Source organism: Corylus avellana, chromosome 11 (genome assembly GCF_965113065.1).
Source record: "Corylus avellana chromosome 11, dhCorAvel1.hap1.2, whole genome shotgun sequence".
Classification (NCBI taxonomy): Eukaryota; Viridiplantae; Streptophyta; class Magnoliopsida; order Fagales; family Betulaceae; genus Corylus; species Corylus avellana.
The window spans coordinates 4,282,705-4,304,900 of NC_142500.1; the positions used below are offsets into that span (position 1 = coordinate 4,282,705).

Here is a 22,196-nt window from a genome sequence, read left to right on the forward strand (position 1 = left end):
AATAATCTAATGGTTTAAAATAATTAAATTGCCCCTAGTTTCCTTTATAGCTTTTGCTTCCATCTGCAGAACAATATATTTAATAGGATCACATATGTGTCACAGATAAAATAAATTATGGGGTTAACAATATTGAATACTGCTACATAACTGCATTAGTATTTCACAAAGTTGACTTGGTAAGGTTTAATAATTGTTGAATATTTCTTTTAACAAAAAACTAATCCAAATGGCACTAGACCCTGTCGCATTAATTTTGAAGGAAACTTGTGAGAAGTTTTTGCGGTGTGTAACATTACTCTAATTATATTTACTCCAATTAATGTTATATACCACATTTTTATCTCACAACCATCATACAATGCTAACGTATCAGTCCCAACCAACCTTTAAATTCTTTTAGTTTAACAATTATTGATTCAAGAGAAATGTTTCATTTTCATCTTTTGTCCATCTCCGTACGAGAGATATGTAAATTCACAATTGAATCTGTTGGATCGAGTCTTTGACCATCTTATCTAAAAATTAATCGGTGTTTAGTGAAGGAAGCTAAATCCTTTTATGGCATTCAAAATCGCACACTGCAAGGCATGTTCTAAGAGTCGTCTAAGTAAGCAGAGTGGCATTGTTGCACCTTAACAATTCCTCCCTCAACCAAAACTAATTGGTGTCTAGTGAGGGAAGTCACAATCTCTCTCTCAACATGACACTCCCGCAACTCGAACCTATGACCTGTCACTAATACTATTTGTTGGATTGAGTCTTTGACTATCTCATCTAAAAACTAATTGATATCTAGTGAGGGAAGTCACAATACCTCCCTCAAAATGACACTCCCGCAACTCGAACCTATGACCTGTCACTAATACCATTTGTTGGATTGAGTCTTTGACCATCTCATCTAAAAACTAATTGATGTCTAGTGAGAGAAGTCAAATCATTTTATGACATTTGAAATCGCACTCTGTAAGACATGTTGTAAGAGCCATTCAAGTGAGTAAAGTGGCATTATTGCACATCAGATTCAATAATAAAATTTGCAAAAGAGATTAGCAAAAGATAGATATGTAATAACTTTTTTGATTCAAATATTGGTTGGAACTGTCGTGTCACTTAAATGTCTTCAAAAATTAAAATATTAAGAGAACATTGTCAAAAAGAAGAAAATTAGAGTGGATAAATGTAATTTTTTTCTAAATTATATCTGACCAAGTCATCACCAATTATCACAAAAGGACCCGTTGTCGGTTGTTGCCTCTATAAATACTGATTGGTAAATGGTCTTATTCATAATTTCGTAAACTTTTACATGCATGAAAAATGAGGATAACGACGACTAAGTCAACCATACGAGAAATTCAATATTCAAAAAGGAAATGAAGAAGAAAACAGCAAGTGATTGTGAATATATATATATATATATATATATAATGCACCGAATTGCTCGAGATGAAAAAAAAAAAAAAAAAAGCCACGCACATATGGTTAAACTAACTCATATTGACTTGTTCATGGTTGAGTTAAATAAAAGAACATTCTGTACTTTGTGGAAGAAAATGTCTTCTTTGATAAAAAGAAAATACTGAAGTCCAAAGGCCAAAATCTACGGATTTTTTTTTTTTTTTAGTCAAATTAAGAAAGGAGTACAAGTCTACTGATGAACATTATATAGGCCATGAATCACACATTTTTATACTGTAAAAGAGAAATGTTGAGTTTTTTAATATTTTTTTCTTTCTTCAAAATTTGATTTTTAAAGGTGGGGTTTTCTTTTCTCTAGTAGTTGGTTTAGTTGGATAGATTCACCATGCCAACCTAATCTATCAAAGTATACTATAATGGAATGCGGTTCAAATATCTTTGAATACCAACCATTATCATTATCATAGACCTAAAACTTCCAATGAATATTATTACGTAATTCACAACTACCATCTATTTATGCTAGTTATTCGCTTAACATCTCCATCCAAGCGAAGTGCTCTTTCTACCAGCGTCACTCTGTTAATCTGCAAAATATTGAGATGTTTTATAAGTAAAAAAATAATTGTGTAAATCCACGACTTAGTAAGTAATTTATTATGAAACTTGTCAAGTTATGTGATGAGCTTAAGGTAGCATTACTCTATAGAAAATACGTTGTAATAAAATATTATTATAATATTGTAGTAATGTTCGTATAAATTTATATGCGAAAATGGTACATTGTCCTTATAATACTTGTATAGCATTATAATATTTAAATATATTTTTATGCTTGATATTTCCATTGCATGAGTTATATTATTTATAATTTTTTTTGACATGTTTGCATAAGAGCGGGGAGGGGGATTCGAACTAGTAACCTCTGCTTCATTAAGCATAGTCTCAGTCGATTAAGCTATCTCTTGAAGAGATGAATTATATTATTGTTGTTAGGTTGTAAAGTCACGTGAAAATTCTAGATTTTTTTTACCTATGACAAAAAGTATCTAAAAAATCACTAGGGTAAGCAATCTATTGAAAATTGTCTTGCTATTAACTGTTTGACATAAATGGTTAGAGTCACACGTAAATCTATGCCACAACCAATTGTCAATTGACATGTGATATAACTAATGATTCATCATGTTGTAAAACTATAGTTTACTCCCTCCCCTCTCAAACACAAATTTCTTACAAACTACTTTATATGAAAATAATATGTAATTTTTATAATATGAAAAGTATATTTTTTTTTTAATATTTTAAAAGACACGTCTTTTTAGAAGTTAATTTGTATGAATTTTCTACAAATCAATTTGTATGAAATTTATGCTAGCTAATCACCACTTATCTACAAAAAGGGTTTATTTTTTAATTTGATAATAAAATTGTAATTTTACAATAGTCAAATGAAGATAGGGTGTAATTACATCATATGTGCATATAATGATTTTTCATCAAATGGCCGATGACAAGGTCATTTTAATAACATAACTTACCTAACAAATTTTTAGATATTTTGATATATACATTTGGAGTAATGCTAGAAGGCGGACTAGAGTCTTCTTAAATGTGAAGTGACTTTTAAAATTATCAATAGATCAAAATTTAATAATAATGATTTAAAATTCAATGGTAATTTTAAAAGTCACATCACACTTTAAAAGACTTTAAGAAGACTTTAGTCCTCCTTATAATATTACGTACTCATAAGTTTGGCACCGTTGTAAACTTTTGGAACCAAGATATTATTATATATATTCTTAGGCATTAGAAAGGGACTTCACAAGTGAACCATATACGATACCCATTGAAGACCACAGATATTAAGAGGTGTATAAGCGGTTGCGTTTATTGGCTAAAACCGTTAACTGTAATTGCCTACGGTGATTATTGGATTTTAATAACTACAACCGCTCCATTTAGGTGGTTAGCGGTTATTAAAACCAATAACCTTTTTTTTTATATATGGGCTTTTGACAATGTTTTGGGCTTTCTTTGTGCCTATTTTTTTGGGATGATTTTAAATATTTGGATTTTTATTGTAAATAATAAGGTTGTGCATTATATATATAAGTATGCATGCTTGTTAAAACACTTGATTTAACGTTACTCCTAAAACTAGAGGTCGTGTATAATATAGGGGAAACTTCAGTTTGCCCCCTGAACTTTCAGCCGATTTTTTCAACTTTCAAATTTCTCACTTTGGACCCCTGAACTTTGATTTGCTTTCACTTTGAACCCCTATGTTAGTTTTCAATGTTAAACTCAAACGGTTTGTTTTTATGCTCATTATACCCTCAATCAGCCAGTTGAAATTCCAAAATTGTCCACAACTATAGCACCCACTCCCAGCCCAAAACGACACCATTTTGGGCTAGACAAAATTATATATATATAAAGAAAAAGAAAAATATTAAAAAAAAAAAAAAAAAGAGGGGGTGGCTCCAGCCAAGGGGTTGGTTCAGCCACCCCCTATATGGCCCAAAACCCATTCCTGTTATTATTATTATTTTTGGCCTTTTGGGGGTGCTCCGGCTACCCCCAAAATACCCAATCCCCCCCTCCCACTTTTTTTTTTTTTTTGGCCTTTTGGGTGTGGTCGGACCACCCCCAGACCCGACCATGGGGGTGGCCAATTTTTTTTTTTTTTTTTTAAATAATAATTTTAATGCCCAAAATGACATCGTTTTTGGGTGGGTGAGTGTTGTAGTTTTGGGGTCCAAAACGGTGTAGTTTTCGGGTGAGGGTATAATGGGCATAAAAATTCAAATCGTTTGAGTTTAACATTGAAAACTAAGAGAGGGGTCAAAAATAATAGAAATTGAAAGTTCAGGGGTTCAAAGTGAAAATTTTGAAAGTTAATGAGGGTTTTGTCAAATTGGCTGGAAGTTCAAGGAGGCAAACTAAAGTTTCTCCTATAATATATATACGACATGCATCACGGCCTAGCAGTCTTTCATTTGTTCTAGACTTCTAGCATGTTTTTTTCGTACTTTGGCAAAGTGATCAACTAGGAAGACATGGAGTGTTCTAGCATATAAATATAAGAAGATGAAGAAAGCTTGAAAGAAAATTGAGTAGCAATTAAATAGCAGCATATATGTGTGAGGGCTGATTTGCTTAAAACACCAACATTTCAAATCCAATTCGTAGAAAACCAAATCCAAATAAACACCAACATTAGGAAGTCCAAAACATTACAAATTTAAAATCAATCCAAAAAACACCAAAACATTATATTAAATATATATTATTATATAGAGAGTGACTTCTATACGGAGGTGGCACAAAGCCACCTCTTTGTGCCCACCACTCAGCAAGTGACACTTCAACATATTAAACTAAACCTAAATTTAAAGAAAAAACATGACTACACCAAATTATACCAAATATTAAAAAAATAAAAATAAAAAACCAATTAATTTTTTTTTTTGTTAAAAAAAAAATACAAAAATTGAAGGCAGCCACCCCAAATGGGCGGAGGTGGCCGCATGGGCACCCCTCGGCCATGGGGTGGCTCGCTGGCCACCCCAAATCTGCCTGGGGTAGCCACGCGGGCCACCCCTAGCCCATGGGGTGGCTCCCATGGGCTTGCCAGCCACCCCAGATGGGCTTGGGTGGCCCGCAAGCCACCCCATGGGCTAGGGGTGGCGGCGAGCCATCCTCACTCCTTTGCACATTCTTAAAAAAAAAAAAAAAAAATTGAAGAAACATGATATAATCAAGTGTTTTGGACTTATATTTCTAATATGCTCTATTATAAGGTGTCAAATCTTCATTGGTGAGCACAAATGGATGGTTTTGTGTCACACCAATATAGAAGTTATGTTCTATTTTATATGACAAATACTATAGACCATTTTTTTATCCTCCTAAACCTGATGTGGCTTTTAAAATTATCATTAAAATTTAGATGAATCATACTTGAATTTTGATTCAATAGTGATTTTGAAAGCCACATTAGCTTTAGGAGGATAAAAAGATGGTCCTTAGCAATATTCATTATATATAAGGATATGAGGTTAGCGGTTATTAATCGCTTAAGTGCCAATTAATAGTTATAAGTAGGGGTGTAAACGAGCCAAGCATGAGTGAGCTTTCTTTGTTTGGGCTCGGCTTGTTTAAATTTTATTCGAGCTTGAGCTCGAGCCGAGTTTGAAGACGAGCCAAAAAATCGAGTTCGAGCTCGAGCTTATAATAAGTCAAGCCGAGCCGAGTCAGTTCACGAGCTGGCTCTTATATTTAATTTATTAATTCATTTTTTTTATTATAAATTTAAACTTCAAGTATTTTTAAACGGCTCAAGAAGCAGCTTGCATATGAGCATTTGCTTAGTCTGGTTAGCAGACTATGGAGCCCGAGTCAATACAGCAAGGTACTTGGTTTCGAAAAGGAATGATATGTATCATTTTATAATAAAATGATTGTATTAAAAAAAAAATCATCAATTTTTAATATTAATATAAGGAATTATGTGAATAACTACCAATTCGAGCCTTATATGAGCTGTTTACGAGCTTAACCGAGTCGAGCCGAGCTAGCTTCGTTTAATATTTGAACCAGGATTCGTGTTCACGAAACGTTTTATTTAATATTCGAGTCGAGCACGAGCCGAGCTTAAGCGAACCGAGTCTAAGCTCACTCGTGAGCGGTTTGGTCTCTTAATAGCCCTAGTTATAAACGATCAGCGGTTATCTGTAGATTATAACCTCTCCCTGCTACTACCCTCGCCAATAATACAAAAATAGTAACGAATAGATTGGAATAGAATAGAATAGAATAACGTATTAATACGCAGCTACAAGCCCCGCAACCCAACAGCAGTCGGCAGTAGCGACGTTGCCCTAAAATTCAAACCCTCTCTCCGTCTCTCTCTCTCTCAAGTCTGAAGGTAGTGTAATGGGGAGCTACCAAAACGGCGTCGGGGGCGGGGAGCGGAGCGCCCCGGGGGTGGACAAGGGCGTGGATTTCGCGCAGTATTTCTGCACCTACGCGTTTCTGTACCACCAGAAGGAGATGCTCTCTGACCGAGTCCGCATGGACGCTTACTACAACGCCATCTTCCAAAACAAGCATCACTTCCAGGGAAAGGTATCTCTCTCTCTCTCTCTCTCTCTCTCTGAGAGCGTATGTGTTTTTGGGTTGGGACCCGAGAAAGATTGAATCTTTTCTGAGCTGAGCTCGGTCGGACAAGTATTGGTGTAATGGGGTTGAGGTTTTGATGTGGGAAAACAACGGCAAACACGAAAGTTACCGTTTTTTTAATTTTCTGTTTTCCTACTGTTTTGGGGAAACTGAAGGTTTTGTTAAGAACTTAGATATAATTGATATCTTTGATTGTTTTTTAACCATTTGAAATCAAGTTGGACGCAATTACATGGATATGCAATTCAAATTATGCATAAAGCTAAAAGCGCAAGTAGAATGCTGTGTGTTTGTACATGTGTGTGTGTGCCCGTCGTTATTTTGTAAGCGAACCCATTGCAATAATAGACACGGAATTAGAAATTTGGGTTCTTGGATGTTCTGGAGAGTAATGGGAATCTAGTGATCCACAGTCATATCAGTTTTGGGACATAATTTCTGATTCTGAAGAGTGTTTTTATTGAAGTATTACTTATTTTAGTTGTATTTGGAATATATATATATGGGATTAATTTGGTGGGTTTGTTGAGAAGGCTGTGTTGGATGTGGGAACTGGGAGTGGCATTCTCGCAATTTGGTCAGCACAAGCAGGTGCGAGGAAAGTCTATGCAGTCGAAGCAACTAAGATGTCAGAGCACGCACGTGCGCTTGTAAAAGCAAATAACATGGAAGATGTGGTGGAAGTGATTGAGGGTTCTATGGAGGACGTTACTCTGCCAGAGAAAGGTTGGTATTATTAAGTAATTAGTTTGCTTTTAGATTGAAAATGGGTCTTCCCCATTATGTCATGGGTATAAGTTCAGGTATTGATTTATTGTGCAGTTGATGTGATTATCTCGGAGTGGATGGGGTACTTTCTTCTGCGTGAATCTATGTTTGATTCAGTGATATGTGCACGTGACCGCTGGCTGAAGCCAACGGGAAGCATGTAGGTTTTGCAATTCATTTACGCATTCTGATATTTGTTTCTGGGTTTTATCACTTGCAATTGTGCCTTTCCATGTTTTTTTTGGTTGTCCTACTAACTGCTACTAAAGCGGCCAGTACAATGATTATGAGAATTCTTTTTCTTAATGATTTGCGCCACCTAGGTATTTTAAGACACTAGCTATTCAAACATGAGCGACTGTTTTCTTGATTTCTCGATAAGCAAGTTTGTGAGATTTTCATTATCAAAAAGGTACTATTTTCTGTAAATGCGGTTCATATATCTAAGGCTTTGATTACTCAAGCATCATAATTAGTTCACACAAACTCTGTGATTATTCTATTAAGAAAGTTTCATAGTGAGATCTTAATCTTTTCATGAGCATTCTTTGAGTGTCCAGTGATGCTCCGCATCTATTTCTTCTGTTCTCGTATATGAATACTGGGCAATTTTTGTAGCAGAAAAGGGCATTTATCTTTGAGGGATAGGATACTCATGTCCATGTTATTAGATCATAGCTATGAGGCTTGATTAGATTTGTTGGTGATTGTAGTCAACCGTCTGTTATTATACTGTCTGCTTGCCCTTTAGTTCAACTTATGAATCATGCTTTATATGTGCTTGGAATAACTTGTATGTTTCTAAAATAATTATTTGGGATGGAAAATGGAATGATTGAGTTATCGCTGCCAGAGGTGGCTGCACTTGATGAAAGTGAGAAGATGGTTTGATTGAGCTTGTTGGAAGTGTTATGAATTTATTAATTCAAAAATAAATTAATTTTTGGGTGGTTTCAGCCTTTCAGGTTGTTTTTTTGGAGAGTTGTCGTATGACCCAGAAACTTTGGTTTCACAGGTATCCTAGTCATGCCCGCATGTGGATGGCACCTATCAGGTCTGGATTGGCAGAGCAAAAAATAAGTGACTATGAGGAAGCCATGGATGATTGGTACCATTTTACAAATGAGACAAAAACTTACTATGGTGTTGATATGAGTGTTCTTGCAAAGCCTTTCTCCGAGGAGCAGAAGAAATACTATCTTCAGGTTAGTGCTCCATTTTTTATGGCACTTTAATTTTTATTCTCTTTTGGGTTCATCAGTGACAACTGACAAGTACATCATTCCTCCCCTCTTTCGGTGTTGCGTAAGTGTGAAATGTGGATGACCTGATGTTATAATGTTGCCCAAACTCACCCCTGAATATAACTAATACTTACTCAAATGTTCAAGTAATCTGAAGCAAAAGATACCTATATCATTAGAGCTACGCCCCTACGTCACCCCCCCTCAAAAAAAAATAAAAATCCATGAGTCCCTGACACAATCTTTTTTTTTCTTCTTCCTAAACTGTTCTATTGCTCTTTCACCCAGAGATTATGAGAATTGAAATATTTGTTCTTTGGTATGATGATTTAAACAATTTTTTTTCCCGATTTGGATTTAATTAATGGCATCATTTGGATTTGCTGATTCACACATCCAGATTGGATCTAGAGTGAACTCTGTATGTGGGATTATGAATTATATATCAAGTAAGTTTAATGGACTTGCTAAAGTTTTCTTTCTAGCCTCTCTTATCTAAACATTATAGATCATGTCACTGCTAATATTGCTGCTCCTTGGGAACTACCTGTAAAAGGTGGTCCTAATCCTTTGGGATGAGCAAGCCATCTAAAGCATTGCAGTGTCTGTCTCAAAGGATAAGAAAGATGTTTATAAATTTGGCTTCTCTTTGCCCATGGAAGTAAGATGTGCTTCTTCTTCGTGTCATACAACAGATTAAATGTATGCTATATAATTTCTGTAGACATCATTGTGGAACAACCTTCATCCACAACAAGTTATAGGGACGGCTGCTGTTGTAAAGGAGATTGATTGTTTAACTGCCACTGTGAATGACATCCTTAAACTCGGATCAAATTTTTCGTCATCAATAACTTCGGAGAACACGAGGCTCTGCGGGTTTGCGGGATGGTTCGATGTTCATTTTAGAGTGAGTTGATATTCAATATCCATTTTTATTATTTTATGCTAGGACTCTAAAGCATCTGCATGCTAATATAATATAATATGTTATATTTTTTGGTTGCACTAGGGAAGGAGCGAGGACCCAGCTCAGCAGGAGATCGAGTTGACAACTGGTCCTAGCATTAATAATGGGACACATTGGGGCCAACAGGTCTGTGCCACAAACAAAAACATCTTCTTCCTTTAAGTTTAATTCCTCGTATAAATATATGAAAAAATAATGAAGTTTTGTGTTCTTTTGGGAAGAGCTGGAAAATTGTTGTATTTGTCTTTTTTAAAGCCATAATTGGCCATTCTCTATGTGGTCAGTTATATGATTGTATTGCCATTGTGCTTATTTTGGGTTCATTTTCAGTAAGTAGCGTATTCAGTAAAGAGCTTAACCTTTGGATCTGTAAAATATGCATCGTCAGCTAAATGGTCTACTGTCCTCCTGTCTTAGGTTTATATGCTTCATACTCACAGGTGTGTAACCAATATAGCATGACTTGTTCTTTATCATCCGAATGATGGACATAGGCATTTTTAATTTTCATAATGACATAATATAGTCAATTTGAATGGTCTTTAAAAGCTTCCATCATTTTTCTAGTATCTTCGTTGTCATGAAGCTTAACTTATATTAGAGTAGTTATGCATAGCATTTTTTTGGGGGTCTGTCCATTGCACTGCATTCCATATGCTAGTCTGTTGCAGTTGTGCATTTTTTTTTTCTTTTTCTTTTGTAGATTGCCTGCTTGCTTAGTTAAATTATCTATTAATCCTTCAAGTTTTTCCTTTTGTTTATTGGACAGGTATTCCTCTTGCATCCTCCAATTCGTGTCAGTGAAGGGGATGACTTAAATGTTTCTTTCTTGATGAATCGCTCGGAGGAAAATCATAGACTCATGGAGGTTGACCTGGGCTGTGAGATCAAACAGAATACTGGCAACCTGCTTCCAGCTTTCAAGAAGAAGTTCTTCATAGAGTGAGAAGAAGATAGATCACATATCTTTAACTGAACATTAGCAAAGGTACGTCTTTTAGCTCCTAGCAAGAATCATGACGTAATGTGCTTTATATTGCCATGGCCCAGTAGATTGATCTGGTTCTTCCAGATAGGCCTCATTTGCATGCAAGAACTTCTCCTGATACATGTCATTCGATCTGGTAGTTTTGATTTATTAGAAAATCGCTTGACATGCTTCACCCATTAGAGAATATTCTGGAAAACAATTAGTCAGCATTCTTGTTGGTGAATTACCCAACTTTAGGAGTTTCACTAAATAAATTGTTAATACTTCAAACAAAGATTTAGTACAATCTGATTCATTTCTTTTCCTCTGAAATTTCCATCATATGAAACTACAAGTTAAATTTAAAATAATTGGATAATCCTGAATTTAAAAACTGATTCTATAGGTTTTACCCATTGTAGTTGAATAATGTTGGGTGCTCTATATTTGTGTGTGCATGAACTCGTGGTTCAAAGTTTTGTAGTATGCGTTTGGCACTTAATACTGTAATTTTCCTGCCTATAATTTTCTTTGTTTGTGCCTGACAATCTAGATATGATTTGTCTGCAGATGAACTTGGATGGCAATCTTTTTGGATGTTTTGTTCTTCTTCATAAAGAAATGAAGTTAGTGAGTGGTCCTGTGACTACAATATTTTGCTACTTTTCAGTGTCTGGATGCAATGAACACGCCCACCAGTATCTTCTACTGCTGTCTGGATTCCCAGATATGTGGCTGGTTCTACAAATCTATCCGAGTTCCTGGTGGAGTTTTTCAGCCATTTTTGTCACTTGAATGTTCTTTTTTGATATAATGATGTGTTCCTAATGACAACTATGCCGACTTCATCAGGATTTTCTCCCTACAGCATTTTATATCTAAGCCTAAAATCCTTTTATTTATTTTTTTATTTATTTTTTTATTTATTTTTTATTTTTTATTTTATTTTATTTTTTTATTTTTAAGTTTTTTATTTTTTATTATTATTATTATTATTTTTTTAATTTTTAATTTTATTGGTTTTGTATACAAATGATTTTTAGTTAAAAAGATACAACAAAATGTCTGGTATGATGTTTAAAGGAAATTATCATACTGGATTGAGAGAGAACTATTAGCAACTTCCAGCTATGCTTATGATTTTGGATCGTTGATCCGTCATTTTGCCCATTTTGCCCGGAGTATTGTCTCACTTCTTCTCCACCTTTCGGTTACAGTTAACTAGCACCAGCAATTTCCATGCCTGGACAGCTAATTTATCCGTATATTAGACTTTGTTATCACATGAAAAAGCATGCCTTTTGATGACCTTTTGATGACCTAAAGGGTGCTTCAAAATCAAGCTGAAAAAATATTTAAATGTTATAGTCAACTCATGGAAAGTCTAATCGCACGAACTCCACCCTCTCTTGACATTTTTGGCTCCTTAAGTTAGGCTGCGTCTCCACTAACTTGAAGCTTTTTTTATTTTCTCACTGCTGCACTTTTTAGCCATTGACCTCTCTCTATAAGGTCTGGTAGCTCTTGCCTTTTCTTCTACATCTTCTTCTCAAGAATAATGCACAGGTCATCGAGCACGTCTCGAGCTTCTGATGAGTTCTTGGTCAATCTTTCGACTGCTGATATGAGCTCCCCACCACCTATGAAAGCTGCAGCTTTTATTGATGATTTGCCGATGTATAATACCATTTCCGATCATGCAACCAAAAAAGAGATTGCTCCCCAGCATAGATCATCAGGAGAGAATGCCATTCACCTTATTCCACTTGTGTTAATTCTCTGTGGTTTGATTCTTTGGATTTTTTCGAATCCAGGTAAGGTGGTGATGAATTAGTCATGTAATTCAATCATGAAACTCTCTTTCTTGCTTTGCTGAAATGTTGTTCTCAACTGGGTGTTGATTTTTTTTTTTAATGGAATTGAGAGAAGAAACTGCTTGCAACCTCCATTGTTGGGAGGGAAGGAAAATTTTACTTCATTTATACTTGATTAACAATTGTCTATTGAATTTGTTATGTCTTGGGCCTCTGGAAAAGGTTCTCTTGGGCTAATGGAATACTTGCTCGGAAAAAAAAGAAAAAAGAAAGAAGAAAAAAAGCATCTTTCAATTTGCCTCGAGCATACCTTTGCTTCTAAACCAATCTTTTGCTTCCAATCAACATATACATATGGACAAGATGGCTGGCGAAAAGCGATATTTCAACTTCGACGTTATAAGAGAGGAGACGGATATCTCATTTTAATGCTTTAATGTATGGGTAAGAAAAGGTGGCCGTGGTTGGGGGTCTCCTGCAAACTCTAGGGAATTGCAGGGGGCTATAATTTTAAAGATCAAGTCCGTTCATTTAAAATAAATGGTTTGAATTTAGTCACGTAAGTAATAAAATAATAAAGAAAATTAATGGGTTATCGGACTGCCTTCAAAGGTGGTCGGCTACGGTGGTCCACAACCATTGAAGGAGTGGCCAACCACCCACTCACCCTCAAGAGGTTGTTGGCCACCTCAAGGGTATGGTTGGAGTAAGCCGATCAACCCTTCACTCTCAAAGGATGTCTCGCCCCACCATAGCTTAGGGGGAAGAAGGGCAGGATGGGATGGTTGAGTTCCGAGGAGGGGGGAGTAACTAACCACCTCCTTAAGGGTGGTTGGGCTACCCCAACTATTCCTTTTGGGTGGTCAATCATCCTTTCAAAGAATAAAATGATGGTTAACTACTCCTATGAGGTTGAGTTGACAGCCTTTACTTGTTTTATGTTGTACTTTTAGTTTCTTTAAATATTTGTTACTCAATTCATGCTATTTAATAAATTTTTAAAATTGTAAGCCCTTACAGTTCTTTAGAGTTGCAAGGATGTCAATCCAAAAAAAAAAGAAAGATAAAAGAGCGAAAAATTATATAAATTTACACTTTCTCGAGTACTTTTCTTTTCTACATACCTAGCTTACTAACCCAAACTGGAGAGCTCGTCTCTCCCTCTTCAACTCTCTATGAGTTTCTTTCCACCTTTGATTTTCATTCCTTTGTTCAAAATTGCCCGCAGAGGAGGGAGGTCCTCTTTTTTTTTTTTTTTTTTTTTTTTTTTTTTTTTTTTAACTTGGGAGTAAGATCTACCGCACTCTCCATACATGCACCTCACCGTCACCATCTTTGGCCTTCTTCGCTCCTCCCTGCTGTGTCTGCCAGAGTGTATGCACGCCACTCTCTTCTCCAATGCGAGTGTGGTGCACTCGCCACCGTCTTTCCTGCATCTTTTTGGTTCACACACTTGATCTTCGGCTCTCTGCTCTCTCTATAGTTGGTTTGTAGTTTTTACCTATGAGATCTCCAGACTTGGTGGCAAAACTTTTTGGAGTGTTCCTTGGACACCAAGATAGTGTCTCTTGCCGGTGGCTTTGATCTGACCTTCATCAATGCCCCTCTCGTTGTTGTGGTTCTCATTTTAGTGTTTAGCTGCTTTGGTTGTTATCTTGGTTGTGTTGTCTCTGGTTTGCTATCTCAAATTGCCTTTACTAGCGGCCAATTTTATTGGTGTTTGTACCAAGAATACATAGGACTGTATCATTCATTTGACATATTCCCTTTTAATTTATGTTTTTTGCACTAATCTAGTTGTATTGGAACATATTATTGGGCTATCTATCCATCTCCTTTTTATATGTTTTTATTTGTTGTAATCTCTCCACCTCTCCTTTGTTGTCACTTGTCACTAAGGGAAAAAAAAAAAAAAAAAATTCCTCTAATTCAGATTTAATGGAAACTAATTATTCATGAACAATTACTCTCTCTCTCACACACACACACACACACACACACACACACACACACATATATATATATATATATATATATATATATATATATATATATATTCATGAACAATTGTTGGCAGTTAAAGACAGCTGAAGCTCCAACAAACATGTGAACTAAGGCTAAGGTGTACTGTAAAAGTAAACAAACTTTACCAACGGATGGATGGCATGTTCTTTAAGATTGATGATTATTTTTTTTTTTTTTTAATTTTTTTTTAATTTTTAATTTTTTGTAATTTTTAAGATTGATGATTAGGTAAGGCAAATATGGACAAGCTGCATGTCAAACTAGTAGCAAGTACAATTATAATTACCTTGCATTAAAGGAAAAGAAAAAGACTAAAAGGGCAAAAAAAAAAAAAAAAAAACGTAATAATCTGTCTCATATTATTTCCAGGAGGACTGTTTTTACATTTTTGTTGCAACTCTAAAATATTCCAATTCTTTCTTCCTTTCTTTCTTTCTTTTTTTCCTGGAAAAATTATACTTCAATGTTATTAAATAAATATAAATATTAACATTTACAATGTCTACAAGCAAAACATCCTCATTAAGTGCAAAGTGCATGCTGAAAAAGTGTGGTTAAGGTATACATATGTTAAGGGCCTAACTATTGATTTAAAAGTCCTAGGACCGTTAGATATTGATTTGATTAAATTTTTAACTCTTAGCATCGTAACATTTTACCACGTTTTTGAATCACATGTTCACAACGGCTCACTCTATTGATACTGACTCGATGATGATAATAATTTCTTTTGTGACAATTTTACTAACATATGAGTATTTAATGACTTAACACTATGCCCATACAAAATAATAAGACATTTTAATTTAGCTCATACGTTACCTCTTCCGTCGCATAAAACCTATACCGTGAATTTTGTTTTGATACAAATTGTTAAGAGCCTGATTATTGTTTTCAAATTCTTAAAAAAACTATGGAACACTAATTTAATTAAACTCTTGATCCTTAGAATCCTAATAACAAATCTATTATTAGGATATGTGTGGTGTTAATACTTAATAGACAACACCAAAGGTGTGAAGAGTTTTTCTTTCTTTCTAAGAGTTATTAATGAGAGATTTCTGAGTTTCTTTTTAATTACAATATATATATATATATATATATATATATATATATATATATATATATATTCGATAAATTTTATGAATAGAATTGATGCGCGAAGTCCGAAAGGTGTGGAACCAAAGTGATAAAAGGCATGACCGTGTCCATGTGGTGCACGGAACAATAATATCTTTTTTTAATCCGGTTTAATAACCAAAATTCAAAAATATAAAAACAGGAAATAAAAGGTTCAAATTGTAAAAATAAGAACATTAATAATTATAATTATAATTATAATTAATTGTTGATGCATATAATTTGGCAGATGTTTCTCTTTCTTCTCTCTCAGCATGGTGGGAATAACTCATTTATTGGGATTTTTTTTTTTTTTTTAAATAATTTTTTAGGCTAAATTGTTCTCTCTTGTTTTGAACCTTTAGATTTCATTTAGCTAACGTGGCAAAATCTTAACAACAAATTGGAGGAAATGAGAGGTAACTCAAATGGAGGTGAGCCGTTCCCTTAAAAAAAAAAAAAAAAAAAAAAAAAAAAAAAAAAAAAACCCCTTAAATCTTATGTATGCAATAGACAACCTTATTGCACTGAATCTTGATCGTTTCTTTAGTTATTTCAATATGTAAAGTAATGGAGGTTGTACTTATGATACCCCATGGAAATTTTTGACACATTATGTAAACATGTATATTCAATGGATTCAGCTCACATCGGGTTATTAAAGAAACTGAAGAATATATATTCGAAGATATATAGTACTAATTCAAATGAGTGGCTTGATTACCCCTGTTTTAGTATTTTATTATAAGTGACACATGTCGTAATTCAATTGGTTTTAGCGTGATATTTAACGATTCTGGTAAACAAATTATACAGAAGTTAAGTGCGTAGACCTATTTAGTATTTTTGTATATGGCATAGAGCTCTTAGAACATTTTTATACACCACGAAAAATTTATTGCAAATCGTGTAATCACATAAAACTAATTTTACATTTTTTTTTCCCAATTGTTAGTCCCAATCAAGAGGCCTAGTCAAGTAGAACAACTAGCTCGTTGGCTGCTATTAGACTTGACCCAATCTCTCATGGGTCTTTCGGGAGACCTTACCAAGAAGAATTTCTTTCAAAATTCGCAGCACTCTTCTAGATCATTTGGAATTGTATAACTCCGTGTGTTTGACTTTGTTTTAAATTCATAATAAATTCCCAATAAAACAGGAGATGTTCTTAGCAACCAATTGTAGAGTTACATAATGACATATTAATTTCCCTAATGAAATAATTAAGCAAAAGCAATAAGATAAGCAAACTTTTAGAAGGCATTGGAATCAAATCCTCAAAAAAGTCCACCAATATCCCTTCAAATTTAATTAGTAGTAGAGTTCTAATAAAGCTCTTGTTTTGAAGTAAAAAAATAAAAAATAAAAATAAAAAACTCAAGATTAATCATATGATGATGAAACCTTTTAGACCAATCATATGATGAGCCCCACCTAATGAATTGTGATGCACGGATATTAGTTGTAACTAATGCCAGAACATTATGATTTTCTTTTAGTATTAACATTTCCAAAAGAAAGAAAGAACAAACATCCAACCGTCCAAAAGAAAATGATTTTGGGTTCGGTTTGTTAGCGTGTTTTGAATGGTATTTTTTTGCTTTTTGTTTGAAAAAAGTATTATAATATGACGTTAACGTAAAAACTTTTTTTTTTTTTTGGTGTTTTTAGGAAGAGTAATACTATTTAGTAGATTGCTATATACGACTGACGACTGATTTTCACTGTCACGTTATTTCAGTTGTACGACAGTAATATAACGGTCTATTGAAAGTTAAGTGACGTTTAATGTCTACTAGGAGTATAAAAGGGAGGGCATATTGGAGATTTGGAAATATCTAATTTCATTAATAGGCTTCAGCAACCATAATCTGAGGAAATAATCATTTGAAAATCTGAGTGATTACATTAGCGTGACTGAACTAATTAATCCCCCGTTCAATCTTCCAATATTACCCAAATAAAAGAAACCCAATAATCATTTTCTACTATTTAACTGAAGTTATCTAAAATTATTTATTTATTTTTTAAATTGTAAAATTGGGTGGGGGTGGGGTGCGTGTAGCACACGCTCCTAGTTCCCAATCCAATAAGATTGAATTTTGAAACAGTTAGTGCCCATCTCAACAAGCTATTCTTGGGCAGTTGGCAAACTTGGCACAGAAAGCATACCTTATTCGTTGTTTATTAGGCTAATTTTCCTTTTTAAATTTTTGATTAATAAATATATAAACTACAAATTAGTTGTTAGCAATCAATCTTGCTTGTACAACAACAATCACAAAGAGAGTGAAACTTTGTTTGATTAGCGAGAAGGGCTCTGGGAATCGGAAAAAGGTCAGTGTAATTCTCTTCTCCATGTTATTCAATTCGTTAATCTTGAGGTTTTCAGATTCAATTCCAGTGCTTTATTCGTCTGCTTTTTTGGGGTTCAGATTATTATTATTATTATTATTATTATTTTTCTTTCTCTTTTGATTATGGGTGTGGATTGTTGTTGTTGTGGTGCTGGGAAGTGGTGATATTGCATGTTGAGTCCAGTTCGATTGACCCTCTGTTTGGTTGCTGAAAAAACGGAGGAAAATAGAAGAAATTCTGTCTCTTTTTTTTTTTTTTTTTTAAAAAAAATATTGTTTGGTTGTTTGTATGTATGTTTGTAGAAAAAAAAATGTTAAACTGAAGCAGAAGTTGTATTAAGCTTAGTCCAGTGATATTTATATGTTTGATCGTGTTTTTTTTTTTTTTCCTGATCAATGAAAATCTCGAGTTTTGACGTTCGATGGCTCTTGCAATTTTCTATCCAGCCAAACATAGCAGAAGTTTAAGTAGTGTCGTTTAATTTTTTGATCATTTATATCTGGTGTGAGTGAATGTATACGTCTGTTTGTTTTTCTGTTTTGTCTTCTATATGCTATTTTTGAATAATAACATTAAATTAAAGGAGCTCTATGTGTATTTATGCTTGATACTCGGTTTGGTTGTTGAGAAAATATGGGAAATGGAAAGAGATCAAAAGAATTATATATATATTTTAAAAAATTTACTGACAATGCAAATCAAAAATAGGAAAACTACGTGATCTGTTTATAAAACTACATATATTTTGTAATTCCTTTTTTCTGTGTCTACTCTTTTCTATGAAATATTACAAACATTTGTATTTCATTTTTCAAGTAAATTTAAATTGAATAACCTTGGTTCTGCCTTGTTTCTTACATTCACCATATCATTGACAACAGGTGTTCTGTACTGGAATTTAGGGTGTAATATTATCAAGTATGAGATTCAAGAAAGGGAGTAAAGTGGAAGTATTAAGCAAAAAGGAGGTGCCTTCAGGTTCCTGGCGATGTGCTGAGATTATCTGTGGTAATGGCCACAACTACACTGTTAGATATGATGGGAATGAGGACGCCAACGGTGAGGCTGTTGCAAAGAGGGTATCAAGGAACGCCATTAGGCCTTGCCCTCCTCCACTAGAAATTTCAGAGAACTGGGTTCGTGGTGATGTTGTGGAGGTGTTTGACAACTTTTCTTGGAAAATGGCAACAGTTTCACAGGTTTTGGGGAAAAAGTACTTTTTAGTCAGGTTACTTGGGTCCTCTCTAGAATTCAAAATCTTCAAGCTTAACATCCGGGCAAGGCAGTCTTGGCATGATGACGAATGGGTTGTGGTTGGAAAGGTAATTTCACATGAGTATTATATTCTGCAATTTCTTCTTTAAAATGCCGAGTTCAATTTGTGCAAAACGTTTTGGTGTTTTTCAAGTATCTTCTTGTGTTTCATTTTCTTTCAATTCAATTTGTGTTTTCACACAGTTAGCACCTACTTATATTTACCAGAAGTAGATTAAATTTCTCATAGAGTGATGTGAAGTTGAACTAGATTTGTCATTTTGAATGTATGAAATTGGCAAGTCATTTAAGGCTTTTAGAACTATACTTGTTACATTGTAGTTTCTGACTGCTATGCATGTTGTTTTTTTCCCTTACAAATGAATGCAGACAGAAAAGCGATTTTCTATATCTGTTTTATGAGTGACCTTTTTGTTTATTTTGCTTCTTCATGCAGGATTCTGGAAATTTGGAAGATGGAAGACATGATAAACATTCAACTCTTAAGTGCAACCTAAAATTAAGCTCCCAATTTCATAAGACAAACACAAGGATGAATCTACGTGTAGAAGATGACTGCTTTCCTGTTAAGAACAGAGTGAATTTCCAGGAGTCTCATGTTGTTTCATCTAAAACTTTGAAGAGAGGGTCACCCTGTTGCTATTCTCAAGTTGAAGTATATGCCGGAGCCAACCACAAATTTAGAGCCATAGAAAAAGAGGGTTTGTGTCATCGAGTGAAAGCTGCCAATTCGTCCACATTACCCAAAAAGGTAGATATTGTTGCTTTCCCGAGAGACATGCTGGGTGAAAAATACATAAATGCTTCCTCTGACAACAGAACAACTGGGATATCTGAAGTGGAAGCAGAAAGGAGGAAACCAACTGGCACTGTTGGGTGTTCATTTGCAAACTTAGAATCAAATGTTGCACCTGATAGTATTACATCCTCTGTTGGTAGTTGTAGCATCACTAGCAACAATTCCTATAAGATCCCTCATCATGTTTCTGCAGGTCATATTAAGGATGATGATGGTAATTCTAGTGGTGCCGAATCTTTTCATCTGTGGGGTTATGAGGAAGGAAATTCTCTCCTTCCTACAAAAGAGGAACTAGTAGCTGAAATACATAGGTTAGAGTTGCATGCCTACCGTTGCACTATAGAGGCATTACATGCATCAGGACCTTTAAGTTGGGAAAAGGAAGAGATGGTGACAAATCTTCGTCTTTCGCTCCATATATCAAATGATGAACATTTGATTGAGCTAAGAAACTTAGGCTCTACTCGTACCAGCATTCCTATTAGATGACAGGAAAATCTGTGAAATTTTTTATTTGAATTCATATTTCCCTAGATGTAGGATCAGATAAACATTTGTTTTAATGGCCTCACTACCTTGTAAGAAGCAAGATGAGTTATTTCCCATATCCTTTTTTTTTTGGGTTCTACAACAGTGGTCTAGTTTGAAGTTTATGTACGACAAACTATACCAAGCAATTAATGTTTCTTATCTCATACTTGTGTATCAATTTTTCTCCTGTTTTCTTGTGGGCTTGTACTATATTATGCATGCCATTCTTCTTATGTTTAGTACCTTCTATGTCATGTTAAAATTACACCTTAGAGTTGCAAACAATTGGCAGATAATGAGAATATTATAATAGTACAATCCTGTTGCATCTTTTAAGGATTTGTATAGTAAGAGATATGTCAGGTCAGCTTTTCTGCTTTACTACGCGAATTAACTGCTGGCTTTTGAACTTTTATAATATTAGGATTCCATGTTATCTCTAAAGGCATTTGAGCGTTATGCTCAAGACTTTCCTGTCATTTTATCTTTCCTCTTTCTTCCATATAATGGAGCTAGTAAGATTAGTTTATCTAGGGATTCCTGGATTAGAAAGAAAGCTATTTCACGCTTTCTACTTTTATATGCATACTTTGGGGGATTTGTCACTTGAACTCAGTTTTCTCTATTCCGTTGGGACTTGGCAGTGTAGGCAATTACATTTGAGGACATTATTGATGCTTCCCTTGCATTTTCCAGGGCTGAAGAAGTAAGGCCTGTGCACCTCACCCCAAAATTTCTAAAGACGGTGTTGGGTTTGCCGCCTTTCTTTCAGTCTAGACAATGGAATCTTTTAGTACACTACATCTGATGATGAGCCACTGATTCATTATTTGCTGTGGTTTCTACATTCTTCCATTTTAGGCCACCTGTGAGCCTCAGATATCTGTGTTGCTGAAGGATGTAAGACCAGAATATCTTGTGGCTGCCACGGATGACCTTATATGTGGATGCTTGAAAGGTTTTATTTCAAACCTTAGCTTCAGCTCATGTACATATGAAACTTTTTTTCCTGCTGATGTGTGCTTTATTCACCATATGTTTGGAATGGATATATATATATATAAAACCTTGGTAGTTCTCTTAATACTTGAATCTGAAAAGATTTGAAAATTTTGAAGCCTGGTATGAAAGTCCTGCAGAACTTTGAATCCACACTTTTTTAGTCGGACCATGTAGTCAAGGTTCCATAACCTTCCACCTTGAGTTTAAGGGGGAATGTTAGAATATATTGTGTGAGATTTGATATTATAAGAATATATTTATATTGATTGTAATTGATAAAATCAAATCAAAAACATTCAATACTGAATCGATTTTCTCAATCATATCTTTTTGTATTCTCTCCACATTCCTATAAATAGGGATCATATGTATTGTAAATACTATGATATTTGAATTGAAGCTTTATACTATAAGACTTATCTGATCTTATCAATTGTTAGAATTTTTTATATTTTTTATAATAAATCATGAATTTTTCTAGGACAATATTCAAAATCTCATCGAAAACTTACGGCAACTAGCGTGGCAAACAAAAGCTAAGAGAAAAAATTAGCACAGGTATTACTGGCATAAAATCTACGATTGGATTCAAAAAAGTGTAGGCTTCGAGCAATTTGGTGAAGAAAAATTATTTAGTATTAAGCATACTAAAGATATTAAGCATAACAAACATCAAGCAATAAGAACATAATGTAGCCCTTTGGGCTTT

The 22,196-nt window shown here is 34.5% G+C and overlaps 2 protein-coding genes across 2 annotated transcripts; both read left to right on the forward strand.

Moving 5' to 3' along the window:
• Positions 1-6,271: 6,271 nt before the first annotated feature.
• Positions 6,272-11,425, forward strand: PRMT10 (protein arginine methyltransferase 10). The gene is made up of 8 exons (XM_059576705.2): positions 6,272-6,558; positions 7,146-7,338; positions 7,435-7,540; positions 8,396-8,585; positions 9,349-9,534; positions 9,637-9,720; positions 10,364-10,582; positions 11,135-11,425. The coding sequence occupies exons 1-7, from the start codon at positions 6,367-6,369 to the stop codon at positions 10,538-10,540; spliced, it is 1,128 nt and encodes a 375-aa protein (XP_059432688.1). The 5' UTR covers positions 6,272-6,366; the 3' UTR covers positions 10,541-10,582; positions 11,135-11,425.
• Positions 11,426-17,586: 6,161 nt separating this feature from the next.
• Positions 17,587-21,168, forward strand: LOC132166127 (uncharacterized). Its single transcript, XM_059576893.2, has 3 exons — positions 17,587-17,859; positions 18,762-19,202; positions 19,592-21,168. The coding sequence occupies exons 2-3, from the start codon at positions 18,801-18,803 to the stop codon at positions 20,441-20,443; spliced, it is 1,254 nt and encodes a 417-aa protein (XP_059432876.2). The 5' UTR covers positions 17,587-17,859; positions 18,762-18,800; the 3' UTR covers positions 20,444-21,168.
• The last annotated feature ends 1,028 nt before the right edge of the window (positions 21,169-22,196 follow it).

Bases quoted from the DNA above. Each gene is read 5' to 3' on its own strand.
- PRMT10 (XM_059576705.2), top strand. From the start codon at position 6,367: ATGGGGAGCTACCAAAACGGCGTCGGGGGCGGGGAGCGGAGCGCCCCG. The intron at 6,559-7,145 runs GTATCTCTCTCT...TTTGTTGAGAAG, and splicing joins AGCATCACTTCCAGGGAAAG to GCTGTGTTGGATGTGGGAAC. The intron at 7,541-8,395 runs GTAGGTTTTGCA...TTGGTTTCACAG, and splicing joins CTGAAGCCAACGGGAAGCAT to GTATCCTAGTCATGCCCGCA.
- LOC132166127 (XM_059576893.2), top strand. From the start codon at position 18,801: ATGAGATTCAAGAAAGGGAGTAAAGTGGAAGTATTAAGCAAAAAGGAG. The intron at 19,203-19,591 runs GTAATTTCACAT...TTCTTCATGCAG, and splicing joins AATGGGTTGTGGTTGGAAAG to GATTCTGGAAATTTGGAAGA.